At 45.8% G+C, this 20,004-nt stretch overlaps 1 protein-coding gene across 1 annotated transcript in view; it reads right to left on the bottom strand.

The window, feature by feature from the left end:
• Window positions 1-14,422, bottom strand: part of als2b (alsin Rho guanine nucleotide exchange factor ALS2 b) — a 201,215-nt gene extending 186,793 nt beyond the window's left edge. Inside the window, exons 1-4 of the mRNA XM_068036302.1 lie at window positions 14,339-14,422; window positions 6,334-6,411; window positions 4,550-4,710; window positions 453-1,760 (exon numbers count right to left, since the gene is read on the bottom strand). Coding sequence (XP_067892403.1) covers window positions 453-1,760; window positions 4,550-4,710; window positions 6,334-6,365 — 1,501 coding nt within the window. The 5' untranslated portion in view covers window positions 6,366-6,411; window positions 14,339-14,422. The remainder of the gene's footprint in view (window positions 1-452; window positions 1,761-4,549; window positions 4,711-6,333; window positions 6,412-14,338) is intronic.
• Between the last annotated feature and the right edge of the window lie 5,582 nt (window positions 14,423-20,004).

Raw genomic sequence — 20,004 nt, 5'->3', positions numbered from 1 at the left:
GGTGGGTCAGTGTGTGTGTGTGTGTGTGTGTGTGTGTGAGGCTGAAACGCACAACAGCTGGGTCTGAGAGAGAGACAAACACACTTGGGTCAGTGAGATACTGAAATGCACAACAGGTGGGTGGGTGGGTGTGTGTGTGTGAGAGACACACGTGGGTCAGTGTGCGAGAGAGAGAGACGATGGGTGCGTCTGTGTTTGACAGACAGAGAGAGAGAGAGAAACAGACAGCAGATGGGTCAGTGAAAGACTGAACACACGTCAGGTGGTTCAGGGAAGACTGGCAAACGATTGAAGTAATAACAGAGGTTCTCCACACAAATTGTTCAGCTGCCTTTGCTGAGATGCTCGTGGAGTTGCTGTTGCTTTAGCTAGACTGTCTATGTCCCTCTGTCCTCCACCTGTCTGAACCCCCACCCCCCCCCCCCCCACCTTTACTTGTAGTCGTGCAGTACCTTGAGACAGAAGACCTGGTAGAGATAGTCGGCGACACATGCCCTCTGACCCTTGCTCCCGGATATCCCCCAGGCTGAAGCTCTTTTTGTCGGGCATGCACTCCTCCATTTTGACCAGTTCCTCCCTGGTCTCCTTGTGTAGGGTTCCGCCACTTGCTAGGCTGCTGATGCAAGTCTGAGATGGGTAGTAGTAGTTCACAACTTTTCTGAATGAAAGGGCTTCGTAAGTGGCGGCTACTCTCTCTCCAACCACTGAGGCACAGGAAACCATAAGGTTATTAAACGTTGAAGGGGTTACTGAGGAAGGGCTGGTGGGGCAGGTGTTCTCCGATGTGGGCAAGGGCTGCAGACCTGGAAGGTGTGCACTTTTCACAGAGTCGTCCAGCTGGGAGATGTCTGACAGCTTTCTGAGGTATGCCTTCACTGCCTCTTCATCGGGGTACTGTGAACTCCTGGGTCTTGCATTGTGCACCACTCCATTGGGCTCCTGTGGCAAGGTCAGAGGGTCACCTTCCTCAGCTTTGTCGGGACGTTGTGCTGGCTCTGCTTTATCAGCAACATTTAGGTGCTCAGGCTGCCCTGGCTGGGGAAGCTCAGTGCTGTGTGTGTCTCTGATGTGATTGTGAGGGAGCTGCTCAGAAGGGGAGTGGTGGTGATTGGGATTTGGGGAAAAGTGCTTGTGTTCCGAGTCAGACAGTGCCATACCCAGGGGGCAGTAGTGACTGTCCGAGATGATCACGTGGTCTTCTTTGTCCGTCATTGTCAGGAGCAACTGGTGGCAGTGGTGGCATTTTTCTGAATTCTGCATCTTCTCATGGGGCGAGGGCCTCTGAACGAGTGCCAGGCTGTGGTGAGCACCACAGGCGATCTGCATCACCACCCGCCCGGCCAGGTGCTCCAGTTTCTGAGGCTTTGACACGGGAAAAGCAGCTGTGACGAGTCCGAGCTGGCAGCCGCTGCCCCAAGCCCAGACCTCACGTCTCGATGACAAGGCCAGAGTGTGTTGTTCTCCACAGGCCAGCTGCACTGTCTGGGTCAGCTCGGGGGGGCTGGTTTCAGGGTCGGAGATTGTGACCAGAGTGGGGGTCGGGACCTGGCTCTGACCCTGGACTGCGCACTGACAGGATGAGTTCTCCCCCCACATGTACACGGCTCCATCCTCAGTTACTGCTCCGCTGTGGTAACTTCCAGCTGCCACACTAACCACGTACAAATCAGCTAAGGCCTGTTCCAGAGTGGGGACTGCCAACTGACTGGCTTCGCAGTCCAGTTTCCACGGAAAGTGTTCAAAGCTGTAGACATCGCCACCTGAAACAGGAAAAGGATTTCAGATACTAGTTCACCAAAACAGCTTGCATTCAGAAGAAAAATGGCCTGAAGGCACTTTGCAGAGGGAAAATCAGAAATCAAAGCAAGAGATAATAGGGAGTCAAAGCTTGTCTAAGAGGTGGAGTTGTAAGGAAGGTGTTTTAAAAAAAGGAAGTGCTGGGATACAGGGATGCAATTCCAGAGCATAGGACCCAGGTGGCTAAAGGCCAAAGGGGGAGGGATGCAGAAGATGCCAGGACTGGAGTGAGGTGGGAGGGAGGGGTTGTGGTCATGGAAGAGGTTGCTAAGATAGGGAGGGGTGAGGCCATTTGGGTTTTACACCTGGGGATAAGAATTTTAAATTGGAGCCTTTGATGGATGGGCAGCCAATGTAGGTTAGTGAGGGTAGTGGGGATTGGGAATAGGACTTGGAGTGAGATAGAATTCAGGCAGCACAGTTTTAGATGAGCTTTTCTTTATGAAAGATGAAAGATCAGCCAGGAGAACATTGGAACAGTCAAGCATAGAGGTGACAAAGCCATAGCAGAGATGGGTTAAGGCTGGGCAGAGACAGGTGAAGGTAGGGAGTCTCTGTGATGGAGAGAATATAGAGTCAGAAGCTTAATTTGGGTTTGAATAGGTCACTGAGGTTGTGAACAGTTTGTTTCAGCCTAAGACAGTGGCCATGGCGAGGGATGGTATCAGTAGCTAGGGCACCAAGTCTGTGGCAGGGCCAATTCTCAAAGTATAACTGGATGCAATTTCGCCTCATCCTAGCCTGGATGTTGGACAAGCCAATAGACAACATAGAGCTGGAGCGGTTGGGAGATGGCAAAGACATAGAACTGGGTATTGTGAGCATACATGTGACACTGAGACCTGAGAGCTGAAGCCCAGAGAAATTAATTAGGTGAGCAGGTAGGTGATTGGCTGGTGAGTTTTAAGTTTTATTTTCCTTTTCTATAAAAGTATGGAAGTCTTGCTACAACTGTACAAGACGTTGGTGAGACTGCACCTAGAGTACTCTACAGTTTCAGCCTCCTTACTTGCATTGGAAGCAGTTCAGAGAAGGTTCACTAGGCTGATTCCTGGAATGAAGGGGTTGTCTTACGACGAAATGTTGATCAGGTTGGGCCTATACTCATTGGAGTTTAGAAAATGAAAGGTTATCTTATTGAAACATACAGAAGATTCAGAAGGGGCTTGATAGGGTGGATGTTGAGAGGATGTTTCCCCACATGGGGGAATCTAGAACTAGGGGGCACAGTTTCAAAATAAGTGGTCTCCCTTTCAAGACACAGATGAGGAGCAAATTCTTCTCTCAAGAGGGTTGTTAATCTTTGGAATTCTCTTCCCCACAGAGCAGTGGAGGCTGGGTCATTGACTATATTCAAGGCAGGGTTAGACAGACTTTTGATCTACAAGGGAGTCGAGGGTTATGGGGGGCAGACAGGAAAATGGAGTTAAGGCCACAATCAGATCAGCCAGGATCTTATTGAATGGCGGAGCAGGCTTGAGGGACTGAATGGCCTACTCCTGCTCCTATTTCTTAGGTTCTTATGTTGGAAGCTGACATCACACCACGGATAATGCCACTAAGAGGAAGCATGTAGATGATGAAGAGGGGACAGAAAATAGATCTTCGGGGGATTGCTGAAGTAATGGTATTGGAGTAAGTAAAAAAGCCATTGCTGGACATGTTCTGACTATGACTATGTAATAGTGGAACCAAGTAAAGGGAGTTCCGCTGAGCTGGACAACAGGAGAGAGGAATTGAAGTGGAATATTGTAGTTAACTGTGCCAAGAGAGGACAAGGAAAGGTAACAAAAACAGGAGGTCATCTAGCTCCTCAAGCCTGTCCCACCAATTAATTAGATCATTTTGATCTGTGTCTAAACTCCATTTACCCACCTTTCATCCCTATCCCCAGCAATCTCAGTCTTGGAAATTTCAATTGACTCAGCAGCCAGGGCCTTTTGGGGGAGAGTTCCAGATTTCCACTATTGCTCGAGGCTCCAGAAGGTGTCTACAGGTAATCTAGTGGGTGATGCCACTCTCTATCTCGCCTTGCCCCATCACGCCTCCCCTCGACAACCCTGTCCCATTCCATCAGTTCCAAACGCCTTGGGAAGTTGGCTCCAACCCGTCGATCTCTGGGTTTTGCCAAGGCAGGGTAAGGGATGAGCAGCCAACTGATTCTTGGGAGGCTGGTTGGCAATATAAATATGTTAGAGGCTGGCAGCCTCTGAGTTAACCTGGCTTGCAGGTTCTACAAGGGTGGCTGGGTTTCCGAGACCTCAGGAAACTCAGCAGCTGAAGGGAGGCAAGGGCAGCTTTGGCGAGAAGCTAAATGTCGTTACGGCGCTGGTTGTGGGCCAAGAGGAGCAGGAATGCTTCCCCAGTACACCCCCACCCCCCGCAAGCTCCTCCACGCTCCCATACAAGACCCCAGGGTCTGGGATCAGCGCCTACCCCCACCCCAGGTTTGACCTGCCTGGTCCTGCGGCCTGCTCAAGGTACACCCTGCCCGACTGGACTTCCGGATTTCCCGTATGAAACTCCACGCTTCCGCCCGTCTGCCTATGTAACCCGCCCCAGTAAATATGCAGGGCCTGGTGTTTCCCTATTGGTCCTCTTCCAGCTACATTATGTCTGATCTCTGCCCCAAGAACCATACCTTTCATCCCCCCCGCTCCAAGCAAATCCGCTTGCTCGACTGGACCAGTCACAGGTTCTAAAAGCCTTTGTAGCTGTCACCTGTCAAGTTGACTCTGTTCATCCCGCTCACCTTCTGTCAGGAGTACTCCGTGTTCCGTTCCCAGGGCAACCTGCAACACCACCTTGCCACCGAGGCCAGGCAGCTGCTCAGGGATCCCAGCGCTACCATTACCATATGCTGACCAGACCTGCAAAACGCCTCGCTCCTGAGGGCTTTCTTCCTCTTTCGGGCTGCACAACGTTAAATAGAAACACAAGTTGAAACACTCACAATAAAAGCTGAACCACTTTTATTTTTTTTGCCTTAGTTGTTAATTGTTAAAATTTTCTTTGCTGTCTGGGTCTATTATCTTCCAGGTTGCATTTTCTCCCTTATTCCTGCGGTTTATTTTTCCAGTTCTCTCTACCTGACTCACTGTGAGCCGGCGCATGACCTGTTGTTGCTGGCTGAGACCCCACCGACACCCACTGCACCCTCTAGGGACAATCTGGACACTGTGATTGGCAACTCTCTGTTTAAACCAGCTCGGACTGGAAATTGTACCAAGCAGTCTCAAGCCTGGCTGCGTCCATAGCAGCACTCAGCATGTTGTCCCTTTTTTTTTTGAAGGAGTGATATTTCCCATTTTTTCCTGCTCAGTACCTTGGAGCCTGTTCCTACATTTCTCTGTCTCAGGACAGACCTGAAACTAGGAAACAGCTGCATTTATGTTGCACCTTTCCCAAGCTCAGGACATCCCAAAGCTTCACAGCCGATCAGGTACTTGTGAAGAGTAATCATTGTTGCAGTGTAGGAAACACGGCAGTCAATTTGTGCACAGAAAGCTCCCACAAACTATGAGACAGTAACCGGATAATCATTTTTTAGCAATGTTCTTTGAGAGATAAATGTTGGTCAGGACGTCAGAGAGAACCCATTTGTCCTTCTTCGAAAGAGTGCCATGGGCTCTATATTACATCCTCCTGAGGCTTGGGTTTAACGCCTCATCGAAAAGACAGCACCTCCAATAGTGCTGCACCCCTTAGTACTGCACTAAAGTACGAACCAAGATTATGCGCTCAAGTCTCTGGAGTGGCACTTGAACGCATAACCTTTTGACTCGGAGGCAAGCATGCTCCCAATGAGCTGAGACTAACACCAATAGAGGTGTGCACAAGCAGCAGTGGCTGACTCCAGATCTCAGGCTGTGACTGTTCCATGGTTTTAGACTATGGTAGATCTCCCCAAAAAGCTGTTGAGACTGGAGGTCAACTGAAAATTCCAAAACTGAAATAGATTTTGTTAGGCAAGGATGTTTGGGTTTAGAACAAGGCAAGCAGATGGAGCTAACATACTTAGTTCAGCCGTGATCTCATTCAATGGTGGAACAGGTTCGAGGGGCTGAATCGCCAACTCCCGTTCCTATGACCTGGGACTGATGAGCTACATTTTCCACAGTAGCCAAAGGAGAGATTCTATGGAAGGGACACCGAATTAAGATTTAAATAGTTTATGGAGGGTGGTGAATATTATAAGATGGGCAATCTAGTAAAGGGGTGGGGGATTTAAAGGAACAGATATTTGAGGGTTATAGGCAATTTGGAGGAATGTATTTTTGGCATTATGGCATTTATTTTCAATCAATGACTTCAAGCGGATGGTGGATGGCCACCTGAGAGAAATAGAGTTGCAGGGCTACAGAGATCAAGCCGGGGCCTGGGACTGACAGCACAACTCCATGGAGAGCTGACATGGACTCAATGAGCCAAATGGCCTCCTTCTGTGCCATAAATGACTATGACCAGCTGGATGGGCTGTGCCGTGCTTCCAAGTTCCCAGATCCAGAACCAATAAGCCCATTCTGATGGTGTTACCTTGTATCCTGGCCAGCCATCAGTAGGTCCATCCCTTACCAGTGCCTGTGCAGTCCAGTTCTCCATATGTGAATGAACCTCGAGAGAAGAAAGCATTCATTTGAATGGAGCAGCAAATCTCAATGTGCCTGAGACCTGCCTGTTGTTCTCTTGACCTTATTCCTACAAAACTGCTGACATCCCAACTTCCCTTCCTGGTCCCTATCTGATATTGAAAACAGTCCCCCTCTTCAGGTACTGTTCCCCTTGCTTTCAAAGCTGCTAATATTTCCCACCCTTCAAAAATCTATCCTTGACCCCTCTGCCTTTGCAAATCACTGCCCCATCTCCAAACTCCCTTTCTTCTCCAAAGTCATTGCACGTGTTGCCACCTCCCAATGCTCATCTTTTCCAAACTCCATGTTTTAACCTCTCCAATCAGATTTCCATCCCATCACAGCACTGAAATGGGCCTTATCAAAGTCACAAATGATGTCCCATATGACTGAGGCCATAGGTCAACAAAGTCAACTTATATTTATACAGTGTCTTTAACATAATAAAACATCCCAAGGAGCTTTATAGAGGCACTATGAAACAAAATATGACACTGAGCCACATAAGGGCAGATGACAAAAAGCTTGGTCAAAGAGGTTGGCTTTAAGGAGTGTCTTAAAAGGAGAAAAGTGAGGTAGAAAGGCAGAGAGGTTTAGAGTGGAACTTCCAGAGTTTAGGGCCCAGGCAGCTGAAGGCACAGCTGTCAATGGTGGAGCAATAAAAATCGGGGATGCTCAAGAAGCATGAAAGAGGAGTGCAGATATCTTAGAGGGTCGTGAAGCTGGAAAAGATTTTAGAGATAGGGAGGGGGAAGGCCATAGAGGGATTTGAAAACAAGGACGAAAATCTTTGGAGCCAATGTAAGTCAGCAAGCACAAGGGTGATCGGCGAATAGCATTTGGTGCGAGTTAGAACACAGACAGCAGAGTTTTGGATGACCTCAAGATTATGGAGGGTAGAAAGTGGGAGGTCAGCCAGGAGTGTGTTGAAATAGTAAAGTCTAGAGGTAACCAAGGCATAGATAAGGTTTCAACAGCAGATGAGTTGAGGCGGGGCAGAGGTGGAAACAGGCAGTCTTGGTGACTGTCCTTTCTCATCCTTCACAACTCCATTCCTTAGTCACCAACCTGAGGCTGATCTAGACTGTTTGCAAACTCAGTCATATTTGACCCTGAGCCAAGCTTCCAACACCATATCCTCTCCCCAAAACTGCCTAATCCACCTCTGCCTCATCCAAACTCCACCATTCCAATGGTCTCCTGGCAGCCTCTTACTTTGCACCCTCCGTAAACTTAAACTCATTATCATGCATATTAGAGGGGTGATGATACAACATTTACGGAGTTAACTGAAGAGTTATGAAAAACGGACTTTGTCTTTAAAAAATGAACAATGGTGCAAAATGGGCACCAAAGAGAAGGGGATTAACCTTTTATATATTCAAATAGTCTGACAAAGACAAAGGGCAAATCTTCAAAGCCAAAAGGTGATAATGAAACCCATCTCACACCAAACATAGCAACATTCCACAACTGAATGTCTTCTTCTAAAACAAAAGGGGTGCGAAGTAGCCACATCCTGGGCCATTGCATGATCACCATGGGAATGAACCCAGAGACTCTCCTAACAGGAGATGAGAAGTGACAATTTTACCTTTTAAAAAAAAAAGACAGCCAAAAAGAAAAAGAGACTGACCAAGAAGGTGAAGCTACTTGTAACTGCAAGCATTCCAAAAAGCCAGAAAGCACAGCCCGACATTGACATCACACAGCAGAGAGAAAGCTAGAAGTGACCCACCATCTTCAACAGAACCTTCATTCAAGAGAGAAATCCACAATCACCACAGGCCTGCAACTATCTGGACTTTGAGTCTCAAGAGTATTCAACAGGTTTATCGCAATCCTTCTCCCCCACAAAAAACCCACCTACTTCTTTCCCTCCTCTATCTTTCTTTTTGTGTATGCGTATGCGTGTGCACAAGCAAATGCGTGTTTGAATGAGGTTGCGAAAATTTCAAGATAAGGCACAGTGATCAATAAACAATTGATTTTCTGTTTTTAAAAACCTACAAGAAAACCTGTAGCTGTCTGTTTATTTGAAAAATAAAACCCAAAGGGGCTAAACTCTTAATACAGATACATTTGCTGCAGTCAGGTGAGGGTTGAACAGTAGGAACCACCAATGTCACACCACGTGGCCATAATGTCATCCAAAACTCTGCTGCCCATTCCTTAACCTGCATCAAGTCCCATTCACCCATCCCCCCCTGTGCTCCCTGACCTACATTAGCTCCCAGTCCCTAAATACCTCCATTTTAAAATTCTCATCCTTGTTTTTAAATCCTTCCATGGCTTCACCCCTCCCGAACTCTGTAACTTCCTCCATTCCAACAAACATTCCAGAACTTCGCGTGCCTCCAACTCTGGCTTCTTGTCCACCACCATCACCATCTCGCCCTGCCCCCGCCAACTTCCTCCACACCACCACTGGCAGCTGTGCCATTAGCTGTCTAGGTCCAAGGCTGTGGAATTCCCTCCCTAAAGCTCTCCACCTCTCTGTCCTCCTTTAAGCAGCTCCATAAAAACTACCTCTTTGAGTCACTTGTCCTAATTTGGCTTGGCATCAATTTTTATCTGATTCTGCTCCTGCAAAGCACCTTGGGGTGTTTTACTACATTAAAGATGCTATACAAGTGTAAGTTGTTGATTTAGCATGATTCAAAAAAAAAAGTATAACCAGCACTAAGTTTTTTTTTTCCCCCCACAGTTTCCCAGTCATATTTTTAGTTTATCAAATTAATGTAATCACTTTTTTCCCATCCCTGCACACTTCTTGTTCCACTCCTGGAGGCAACAGTTCATCCAGAACCTCTTGCACTTTGCCCATTCTTCACGGGCCAGATGGATGGCGATGATTGCATTATAGAAAGCATCATAGCCAAACCACCAAACTGTCCTCACTCGATGTTCACAAACACGCATCAGATAGAGGCCAACAGCTGGCACTTCAGCCGATTTTTTTTTTTTCCTCACCCTGGCCCAGAAATGCCTGTGATCAGCACAGACCAAGGATCAAACCTGGGTGCGTCTGGCCTAGATTTCTCGACTTACCAACTGACACAGCAGGAGCTCTGTTGATGGGTGTCTGTCTGATCCCTCACTCAGCTTACACCACCAAATTCTGTCACAGTTTTTCTTGCGTCTCTATTTTATTGATTCCTTATTCATCCTTGGCTCCAATTAGCCATCCTACATATCATCCCTCTTCCCTCTCTCTTCACTCCCAGCGCTGTGCGCTAATGGCTGAACTGCAGCCACTTCAGAGACCTGTACACTATAGGCAGGGTACAACACCCTGGGCTTACAACTCGAATTCCTGCTGGTGTCAATGACAGGCCTTGCTGGGTTTGGAGAGTAGCCCAGAACTCTCCCATCCCACGTCCTCCCTGGCCAGTCACTAAACTGACCACTGCTTATTTCATCCAGCTGCTCCCATCATTTTCAAAAGACTGGTTACAAAGGATACACCGAGTTATGCATCATACTAAATATAGAAAGCTACTGCAGCTTCCAACACAGTCTGCGCTCCACCTCACCCCCACCCTGATAACTCGGTCAGCATAGGCCAGGATATAACTGAGCCACAGGCCAACAGATCCCATCCCCTGTCTGTGCAGAGTTACCTGATCCCAGCAAAAGTAGCAGATCCCATCCCCTCTCTCCCCTATCTGCAAGTGGGAAAATTAACTAGGATTCCACTCTGGACCACAAGTACGGATGTCAGATGAAAACAGGATTTGGCTTTGCTCTGCTACCCACACCATTGAATAGCCTGCTGCTGCTCACTGTGTAGATTCAGATATAAAATTTCCTTCTACTCTTATACCCCAGCAGGAGTCAAAATCTTCAGGAAAGGAGGGAGTCAGAAAAAACACACAAGCTGGTATCAGTAGAAGTGATCATGAAGCCGTCGGATTGCCATTAAAACACAATTGATTCCTGGATGTCTCTTAGGAAAGGAAACTTGCCCCTTATCTGGTCTAGTCTAGATATGTCTCCACTCCCATACCAATGTGGTTGACTCTTAACTGCCCTCTAAAATGGCCTAGCAAGCCACTGAAGAGTATCAAACTGCTACAAAAATGGATAAAAAACTGGACTGACCTTCCTTAACAGTGCTGTGGGAGAACCTTCAATATGTGGACTGCAGCAGTTCAAGAAGGCAGCTCACTACCACCTTCTCAAGGGCAACTAGGGGTGGGCAATAAATGGCAGCCTTGCCAGCGATGCCCACATCCCAAGGAGGAATTAAAAAAATAAAAGCATACTTTTGCACTATTTCTTCATGGTGCAATCGGCTGATGTTTTTAAACACCTGAAAGCATCTTCAAAGAATACGGTGCTCCAATTCCTCACAGCCTTTTATGATCCTCCCACATTCTATCTGTTAATGCCCTGCATGTTATCTGACTCCCTCGGGGTATGTAAACAAAAGGGGGGGTCAAACACTGCCTGGTATAAATTTCTTCTTAGGCAGTCCCTCAGGATCGAGGATGACTTGCTTCCACTCCAGTACGATGGATTCCGAGATGGCTGATAAGTCCAATGCGTGATCTGTAGACTCTGCCACAGAGTGGCAGGTGGTGCTTGAAGGGTCAGGTAGATGAGTAGTTTGGAGGTTTGTGTACTCCCTCCAACACCTTGATTTCACATCCGCATGTTCCTGACAAAGTCCCTCGAGGTGTACGATGCCTTCCCAAATTAGCTTTCTCCATCTAGGACAGTCATGAGCCAGGGACTCCCACAAGTCGGGGATGTTTGATCTCTTCAGGGAAGCTTTGACGACGTCTCTAAAGCATTTCCGCTGTCCTCCTGGGAGTCTCTTGTCACAACCAAGTTGTGAGTAGAACAGCTGCTTCAGGAGTCTGGTGTCAGGCATGTGGACGACATGTCCCACTCAGCGGAGCTGGTTTTGGGTGATTAGCGTCCCGATGCTGGGCAGGTTGGTTTGGGAGAGGACGCTGCTGTTGGACCGCCTTTCTTGCTCCTGGATTTGGAGGATCTTGCGGAGGACCTCTAGTGGTAACTTTCCAGTGCTTTGAGGTGCCAGCTGTATGTTGTCCAATTCTCCAAAGCATATAGGAGTGCAGGGATCACCGTTGCCCGGTAAGCCATGATCTTAAGTCTCCGATTTGAGATCCTGATCTTCAAATACTCTCTTCTTCAGTTGGCTGAAGGTTGAGCTGGCATATTGGAGGTGATGATGAACCTCGTCGTCTATGTCTGCTTTGCCGAGAGGAGGCTCCCAAAATATGGAAAATAGTCCACATTTTCCAGGATCTCGTCATTGATCTTGATTGACCGGGGGAGTTGTTGTGCAGTGGGAGCTGGTTGGAAGAGGACCTTCATTTTCCGAGTGTTTAGCGAAAGACCCATTTTATTGTCTGCTCCAGAGAAGGAGTCGAAAATGATATGGAGCTCAGTTTCAGAGTGAGCACACACGTAAGTGTCATCTGCATACAGAAGCTCGACAACTGAGGTTGGAGGGATTTCGGTTTTGATTGAAGGTGGCGAAGGTTTTTACAGTTTCCTGTCTGCTGTAGTTTATCTCCATGTCTGCAGGTAGTTTGCTGGAGGTTCAGTGTAGCATTGTAGCAAGGAAAATGGAGAAGAGATTTGATGCAATGACAGTTTTGCTTCACCCAGTTCTTAACTGAAATAGGAACTGCGGTAGTTCCATTGGTGAGGATCATGGCTTGCATGTCATTGGTATAAGCACTGTAAAGAATGTTGCACTGCAGGAACATTTCATTCTGAGCTTCCAGTCCCAGGAGGTTGTCACTCTAATGCACAGCACAGCAAGACTTTATACTGAACCACATAAAATATTAAATGAGAAATTAAATTAATCAAAAGGAAATTTAAGATGCAGTAGATGTAATATATTTGGATTTTCAAATGGCCTTTGATAAGGTACCACATAGTCCACTCATGACTAAGGTCATACAATGTGGAGTCAGGGGAAAAGTAGCAGAACAGTTAGCAAGCTGGCTACAAAACAGAAAACAGGGAGTAGGGGTTAAGAGTTAACTACTCAGACTAACAAATGGTGGGAAGTCTTGTTCCACAAGGATCGGTGCTGGGATCATTATTGTTCAAAACTTACATCAACAATTTGAACCCAGGAATTGGAAGTACTAATTCAAAACTTACAGACAACACCAAATTGGGAATGCAATTAACACAAAAGATGAATGTGACAAAATTAAAGACGTCATGAAAAAACTTTCAGAATGGGTGTGTAATCGGTAATTAAATTTCAATATAGAGAAGTGCAAGGTTTAGTAGGAAGAATACGGAGGCCACATACTGCTTGGTTAGTTAATGAGTCTAAGTGAAATAGAGGAGCAAAGGAATGTGGGGGCACAGATACATGAGTCACCAATGTAGTGCTGCAGGTTAATGAGGCTATAAAAAAAGTAAACCAAGCACAGGGGTGGGGACGGGTTCATTTCTAGAGGATAGAAGTGGGAAGCAGGGAAGTTATGTTAAACTTGTTCAGGACTTTAATTAGACCACAGTTGGAGTACTGTGAACAGTTTTAGTCTCCATTTTATAAAATGGATATAGAGGCAAAGGGGAAGGTGCAAAAAAGATTTAGAATGGTGATACCAGAACTGAGAGGTTATAACGATGAGGAAACATTGATGGGTCTCTTTTCTCTAGAAAGACTGAGGGATGACCTAACATAGGTCTTAAAGGTTATGAAAAGTTTTGATTGTGTAGACATGGAGAAAATGTTTCCACTTGTAGGGGAGGCTAAACTAGGGGCCAAAATATAAGATAGTCATTCATCAATGCAATAGGAAATTCAGGAGAAACCCCTATATCCAAAGAGTGGTAAGAATGTGGAACGTGCTATCATAAGGAGTAGTTGAGGAAAATAGCACAGATGCATTTAAAGGAGAGCTAGATAAACACATGAAGAAGAAAGTTATGCTAATAGGGATAGATGAAAAGAGGTGGGAAGAGACTTGTGTGGAGCAGAAGGGCCAGCATTGGGCCGAATGGCCTATTTCTGTGATGTAGACTCAATGTAATTCGATGCTATAATTTCTTTACATCAAGTGGGACAGTAGTGAAAATTACAATGATTAGATAGCAGTTAGATAGTCTGATGAAAGGTCACAGACCTGAAACATTAACTCTGCTTCTCTCTCCACAGATGCTGCCAGAACTGCTGAGTATTTCCAGCACTTTCTATTTTTATTTCAGATTTCCAGCATCCGCAGTATTTTGCTTTTATTTTAAGGTTAGATAGCATGATGGGAGAGTCAATGTACTAGAGAGGGAGGGACTAAAAGGGCTGATTGGCTTATTATCCTTGATCTGTCTTACATGTCATGGTATCTGAGTGGAAATGTCCAGTTCTTACCAGCGTGCCAACAAGGCTGACTGGCAGGAGCAGTGTTTTGCAATACCTCTGATAGCTCCTTGCTTCTGACAACATTCCTCTCCATTGCTCACAGCATCTGACCTTTTCTGCCTTTCGCTGTCCATCCCTGACATTCTCTGTCGAGCCTTGACCATCTCTGCCCAGCCCTGACTGCCTCCGTCCATCACTGCAACAATGACTGTCCCTGTTTTAGACTGACCTGGTCGATACAGGTGTCATTGTGTAACACTGGAGTGCAGTGGATACACCATCACACTGAAACTTACACTGACCGATACCAACGCCGACTCACACTAACACATTGGCACAATCACATTGATTCACACTCACTAACACTTACACAATGACAGACTCACACTCACTAACACACCCTCACACTGACTCACACTTATACAAATGACAATCACACTCACACCCAGAACATCCCGGGCCGCCATTGGGACCTCGGCCTCTCGGCCCCTCACACCCAGCTGCTGCCCGGATCGCTCTCCCAAGCTCTGGCCGCTGGCCTCACCTCGCTTCCAGGCTCGGGGCCTCCATGCTCCGGGACCCGCTAGAAGCCACAACACAGCCGGCGTCGCCTAAACTGGGGCCGAGAGAGACCAGAAACCACGGAACAGAGCGCGAATCGCATTTCGAAATAGGGACCCAGACACAATGTGTGGTTCGGGCAAAATACTGCGGATGCTGAAACTCTGAAATGAGAACAGAAAGTGCCACAGCAGGTGTGGCAGCATCTGTGGAGAGAGAAACAGAGTTAACGTTTTGGTCACAGATCTGGAACGTTAATTCTGTTTCTCTCTCCACAGAATGTGGCTACGCTGTATTCCGGGGGTTACTTTGTATTCCAGTTATAGTTTGTGTTCCAGTGTTACATTGGATCCCCTGAGTTACATTGTGTGCCTGGGTTTGCATTGTGTTCCTGGATTACAATTTGTTCTGAGGTTACATTGTATTCCTGGGGTTTACATTGTGTTCAGGGGTTGCACTGGGTTCCTGGGGTGGCCTTAGGTTCGAAGGTTACACTGTTCCTGGGGTTACCATGTGTGCTGGTGTGAGATTGTGTGTTTGTGACAACTCTGCCTTTCAGAAGTGTATTGGAGCAAGCACTACTGAAGCATTTGCTGGCCCCTGTGGCCTGTCATAACATCTAAATGACCTCCGCGCTGCAATTTGGGATGGGGTCTGTGTCTTTGCCCATGCGCTAACAGGAAATGTGCTCAACTGCAGTTGTTGGCACAGGAGGAATTTCACCAATCTAAAAATGAAATGGCATAAACTTCCTGAATGAAGGTGGAAATTGGCCGCTTCCCACATGGGCTATGGACGGAATTTAATATGGAACCTAGTTCTGCTTTATTTCCACTTCATTTCCTCAACATCTAAAATCCTGATTGTGGATTGGACAGGTATATTGGTGTATCTTTCATTCACAGCCCCCATACACAACCTGGCATTCATTAGGGATTCATGTATCTCGACATTCATGGCCCAACTTGGGAATTTCACACAAGCACTGTGGTCTTAGTTCCAGTGCATCTCGTGCTTGTTGAAAGCCAACATAATAGATCCCGGGGTTAACGTTTCTGGAGTTTTGAAGAAGGGTCACTGACCTGAAACGTTAACTCTGCTTCTCTCACCACAGATGCTGCCAGACCTGCTGAGTATTTCCAGCGTTTCTTGTTTTTATTTCAGATTTCCAGCATCCGCAGTATTTTACTTTTATAATAGATCCCAGAGCAGATTGATCACCTAGGAATGCTGGCTTCCCAATGAGGACTCCTAAACTCCCTTTCACCTTTGCAGCGAGTTGAGGTCCTCAGGCGACCCCCATCATAGTGGCCGTTTGCCATCACAATATTACAGCAATGAATTGGGACAGACACTTCTGTTGTGCCTCTACATAGTGGATCACAATGGCAGGCATGATGCCGTCGATGACAACAAACCCACTGCAGAGATTGTGTCTTTGAGTCACTTTCTCTTCTTGTTATCTGTATCTGATTCGACCCATTGTTACGACCGAGGTGGGAGGAGTGCACTGTCTTTTCTAGTTCCAATTCTCCACAGGTCACAACATATATTTAAATGTTTACCCAGTTACTGATGCGGTTAATCATATACTCTACTCTTTATCCCAGAATAAAATACACCAACCAAGTTTCATTAATAAACAACAAAATTATCAGTTTATTATAAAACAAGACTAAACCAGTTGCGAAGCAAAGCATTAATGCACAGATTGAAATATGGAAGTTCCCTTTTTACCTTAGCCCCTCACACACACACACTGGTTAACCGAAAAATATAGAGATTTTCTCTTTAGAGCTCTGTTACAAAAAAGACAAAAAAAAGAATACTTAGGCCAAATACTTGCTAATTCTTGAAGAAGAAGAAAAGATGTCAGTTGTCCCTTTATTCTGGTGTCCCAAATACGAGTAGACGACTGTCACTGGGATCTTTCTTTTTAGAACAGTTCTTTTTAGACAATGTTGAGGATCAGTTTGGCAGGCTTTCCAGGAGAAATGTGGCAACAGAGGTTTCTGGCAGGCCTTTCAAGAGGCATCAAGGGTTTCAGTTATCACACTGAATACGCAGGGTTTTTTTCACAGGCATGGAAAAGGCTGAGCTGGGATTTCATTCTTGGCAGGTTGATTTTTAAACTCCTTCCAAAACACTGTCCACACCCTAACTCCCTGTCTAGAGTGAAACCAAAACCAATATCCAAGAGTCAAGCTGCCTGACCCCTATAAATCTTGACCTGTCACTTCTCTATAAACATCTTCCCCAGGTCAAAAAGTCCCTGCTGGGTACTTTCCGGAAGACAGGTGACTTCCAGTAAGGTTTGTTTACAAACCAAGTCCAAAAGACCTTCTGATTAACTCTTTTAACAAAAAACACGAAGTACAGCATTTATGGAATCCTTTTCAGTAATGAAACCCAAGTCCTCAAAAAAAATTAACAAAAAATTGAAGCATTTTCATAACACCATGATGGTGCTCAGAGGGGTGGATTGACTCAGGTTGAGTATGGCAGAGTCTGAGCAGCTCACTATCTGACCACTTGAGAGAGAATTTTTTTTTTAAAGAATTAGAAATCTTATATTTAGCATATGCTTGTTGCTGGATGATTTCCATAGGCATCACAGCTCAAAGGTGTCTTACTTTGGAACATTCTACCTCAAAAGAGGCACACACATCCATGGGGCAAAAAAAATCATGATTGACTCAAATATCCACTCATCCGATAAAGTTATAAATCAAATATCAAGATTGAGTTCAGCAGCTTTAGATCATAACTACCATTTTCTCCAACAGGAGGTGTTGGTGATGGTTCTGCTGTAACCATTTACACCTCCTCTAGACCCATCTTTTGTTCCCATTATTACCCCACTTTTGCCTTATGCCATTATCCCTTTTGGCATTTAATCACTCCTGCCCTCCACCTTCTCTTTTGTTCTTTGCTCCACTACCCCCTCTTTCCCCTGGATCTGCATTTGCTTAAAAACTGTTAAATCTCTAACTTCTTCCCGCTCTAATGAAAGATCATTGGCCTGACATTTTAGTTCTGTCTCTATCTCCACATATGTTGCCTTACCTGCAGAGTATTTCCAGCACTTTTTATTTATTTCACTGGGTGACAATGTACGGAGAAGTCAGAGATGCAAGTGGGATTTGGCAAGATGTAACGAGTGGTGTGCTACAGGGATCAACGCTGGGGCCTCAACTTTTTACAACTTATATAAAGGACTTGAAGGGACTGAAGGTATGGTTGCTAAATTTGCTGATGACACAAAGATAGGTAAGAAACTAAGTTGTGAAGAGGTCATAAGGAGGCTACAAAGGGATATAGATAGGTTAGTGAGTGGGCAAAGATCTGGCAAATGCAGTATAATGTGGGAAAATGTGAAATAGTCCATTTTTCAGGAAGAATAAGAAAGAAGCATATTATCTAAATGGTGAGTGTCAGGCAATATATTAAGAAGGACCCACATGACTACAGTGGCTGTACATGCCGGTATACGAAAGACCAAAATCCGTATAAGGCAGAAGTTTGACTGGCCAGAACTCCACAAAGATGTAGTGGAGTACTGCAGGAGTTGCCACATGTGCCAGGTTGAGGGGAAACCCCAACCTACAGTGAAACCTGCACCCCTAAGTCCTGTACTGGTGTTAGGAGGACCCTCTAGCAGAGGGTTGGTGAACTGTAAGCGATCCGCGCTGAGAACAAAAGGGGACAGGCAGGCACATGGCTGGCAAAAGTTCAAAAAGAGAAGGGGAAAAAGTGACCCAGAGGGCAGGTTAAAGGATGTCCAGGAAGAATCCCGGATGAAAACCCATACCGCCCGGTCAACCAACCCAGAAAAATATGAAACGTTAGAGCCCACAAGCTCCTCTGTAAATGCAGTCACTAGAAGCACCCCACCAAAGTTGCTAACAACATTTACAGGAACCTGCAGAGACAAAGGGAGCCCTTAGAAGTCACTGTTACTCTCCCGTGAGGGTGATGCCTCACCTAGTCGAAGGGTCACCAGAAAATGCAGTTAAGTCTGCATAAATACCTGCAGGTAGGAGTGCCCCAGAGAACAAAGGAAAGAGTAACAGAGACTTCCTCCCCACCTCCCTGAAGCCAAAAGGCTTTGCATGAATCAGGGAGTTCAGGATAGAACTGCCCCCCTACTAACTCTCTGGGAGAGAAAAGAGGGAATTAAAGCAGCCCTGCCCCCCCTTCAAAAACAGACCATTTTTAATGAGCTTCAAGAGTGGCGAATAAATGAAAATGAATGAGAGAAATGCATGGTTTTCTTTCTGCATCTTATATTTCTCTCAAACTCTGCAATTAAATGTGCCATTTTCTTCAAATCGCATTTCATTCCCCTGGGTGTGGAGGTGTCAGGCAAACACCCACCTGCCAAGACTGAGGCACACATTATTTCACCACATAAACATTAAAACTTAAAATTGCAAGCCCTGACTGGAAAGACATTTCCATGGTAACAGACAATGTTGAAACAATGGAAACTCTGCAGTTACTCTCCAATACACCGACGTGGTCAGACTAGTTTTAGTTACATGGCTAGCTGGCTGGGGCAGAGAAATTTGAGCCTCCAACAAGGGATGTGAAGAGAGTGTTCCATCTAAGGAACTAGTCACATGACTAACTTGCTGAGCACCTTGGGAACTTCTTGAATTTGAACTCCCAAATAAAGGAATTGCCCGGCAGAATGCCATGTGCTCTCCTGGAACTAAGAATATCTCCTCTGCCTGGCTATCTCTCAGCGAATTGAAACCATTGAAGACACGTGAAACTCAAAGAGTGAAAGGTTTGCCACGTGAACAAAGTTTTAAATCGATTACTGGACCCCAACAAGACGCAAGAATATAGCTACAATCAAGGACTACAGCGAGCTCGAGAAACAGTAACAAGATATTGCCTCAAACTGTTCTCCTTATCTCTTCTTCGACTCTTTTCTGTCCCTATCTTGCATGTTTATATCGCGTGAGCGCATCATATATCCATAGACGTGAACTGTATTAGAGTTAAGTTTAAGGTTTAATAAATTTCATCTTTCTGCTTTAAACCAAAGAAAGCCTGTTTGTGCTCAGTTATTTACCTGATAATTGGAAACTGTGAACACGGATTCACAAAAAGGGGAGCTCAAAACATAGTGTGTTTAAAATTAAACCCTGTTACAATAAGATCAGATGAAGACAGCAAAAGACCTCCTGGACACCTTGCTCACCTGATCCTAACAACGAGGGATTGCACAGCTCTGAGATGCAGAGGGATCTGCTGGGCCTAGTGCATAAATCACAAAAGATTAGTATGCAGGTACAGCAGGTGATTAGGAAAGCTAATGGAATGTTATCATTTATTGCGAAGGGAATTGAATACAAAGGTAAGGAGGTTATGCTTCAGTTATACAGGGCATTGGTGAGACTACATCTGGAGTACTGTGTACAGTATTGGTCTCCTTATTTAAGGAAGGATGTTGGAAGCAGTTCAGAGAAGGTTTACTGGACTAATAACTGAAATGGGCGGGTTGCCTTATGAGGAAAGATTGGACAGGCTAAGCTTGTAGGCAACTTGATTGAAACAAGTAATTTCCTGAGGGGTTTTGACAAGGTGGATGTGGAAAGGATGTTTCCTCTTGTGGGAGAATCTAGAACTAAGGATCAC

Source organism: Heterodontus francisci, chromosome 7 (assembly GCF_036365525.1).
Source record: "Heterodontus francisci isolate sHetFra1 chromosome 7, sHetFra1.hap1, whole genome shotgun sequence".
Classification (NCBI taxonomy): Eukaryota; Metazoa; Chordata; class Chondrichthyes; order Heterodontiformes; family Heterodontidae; genus Heterodontus; species Heterodontus francisci.
This window is presented reverse-complemented; position numbering and strand designations above follow the sequence as displayed.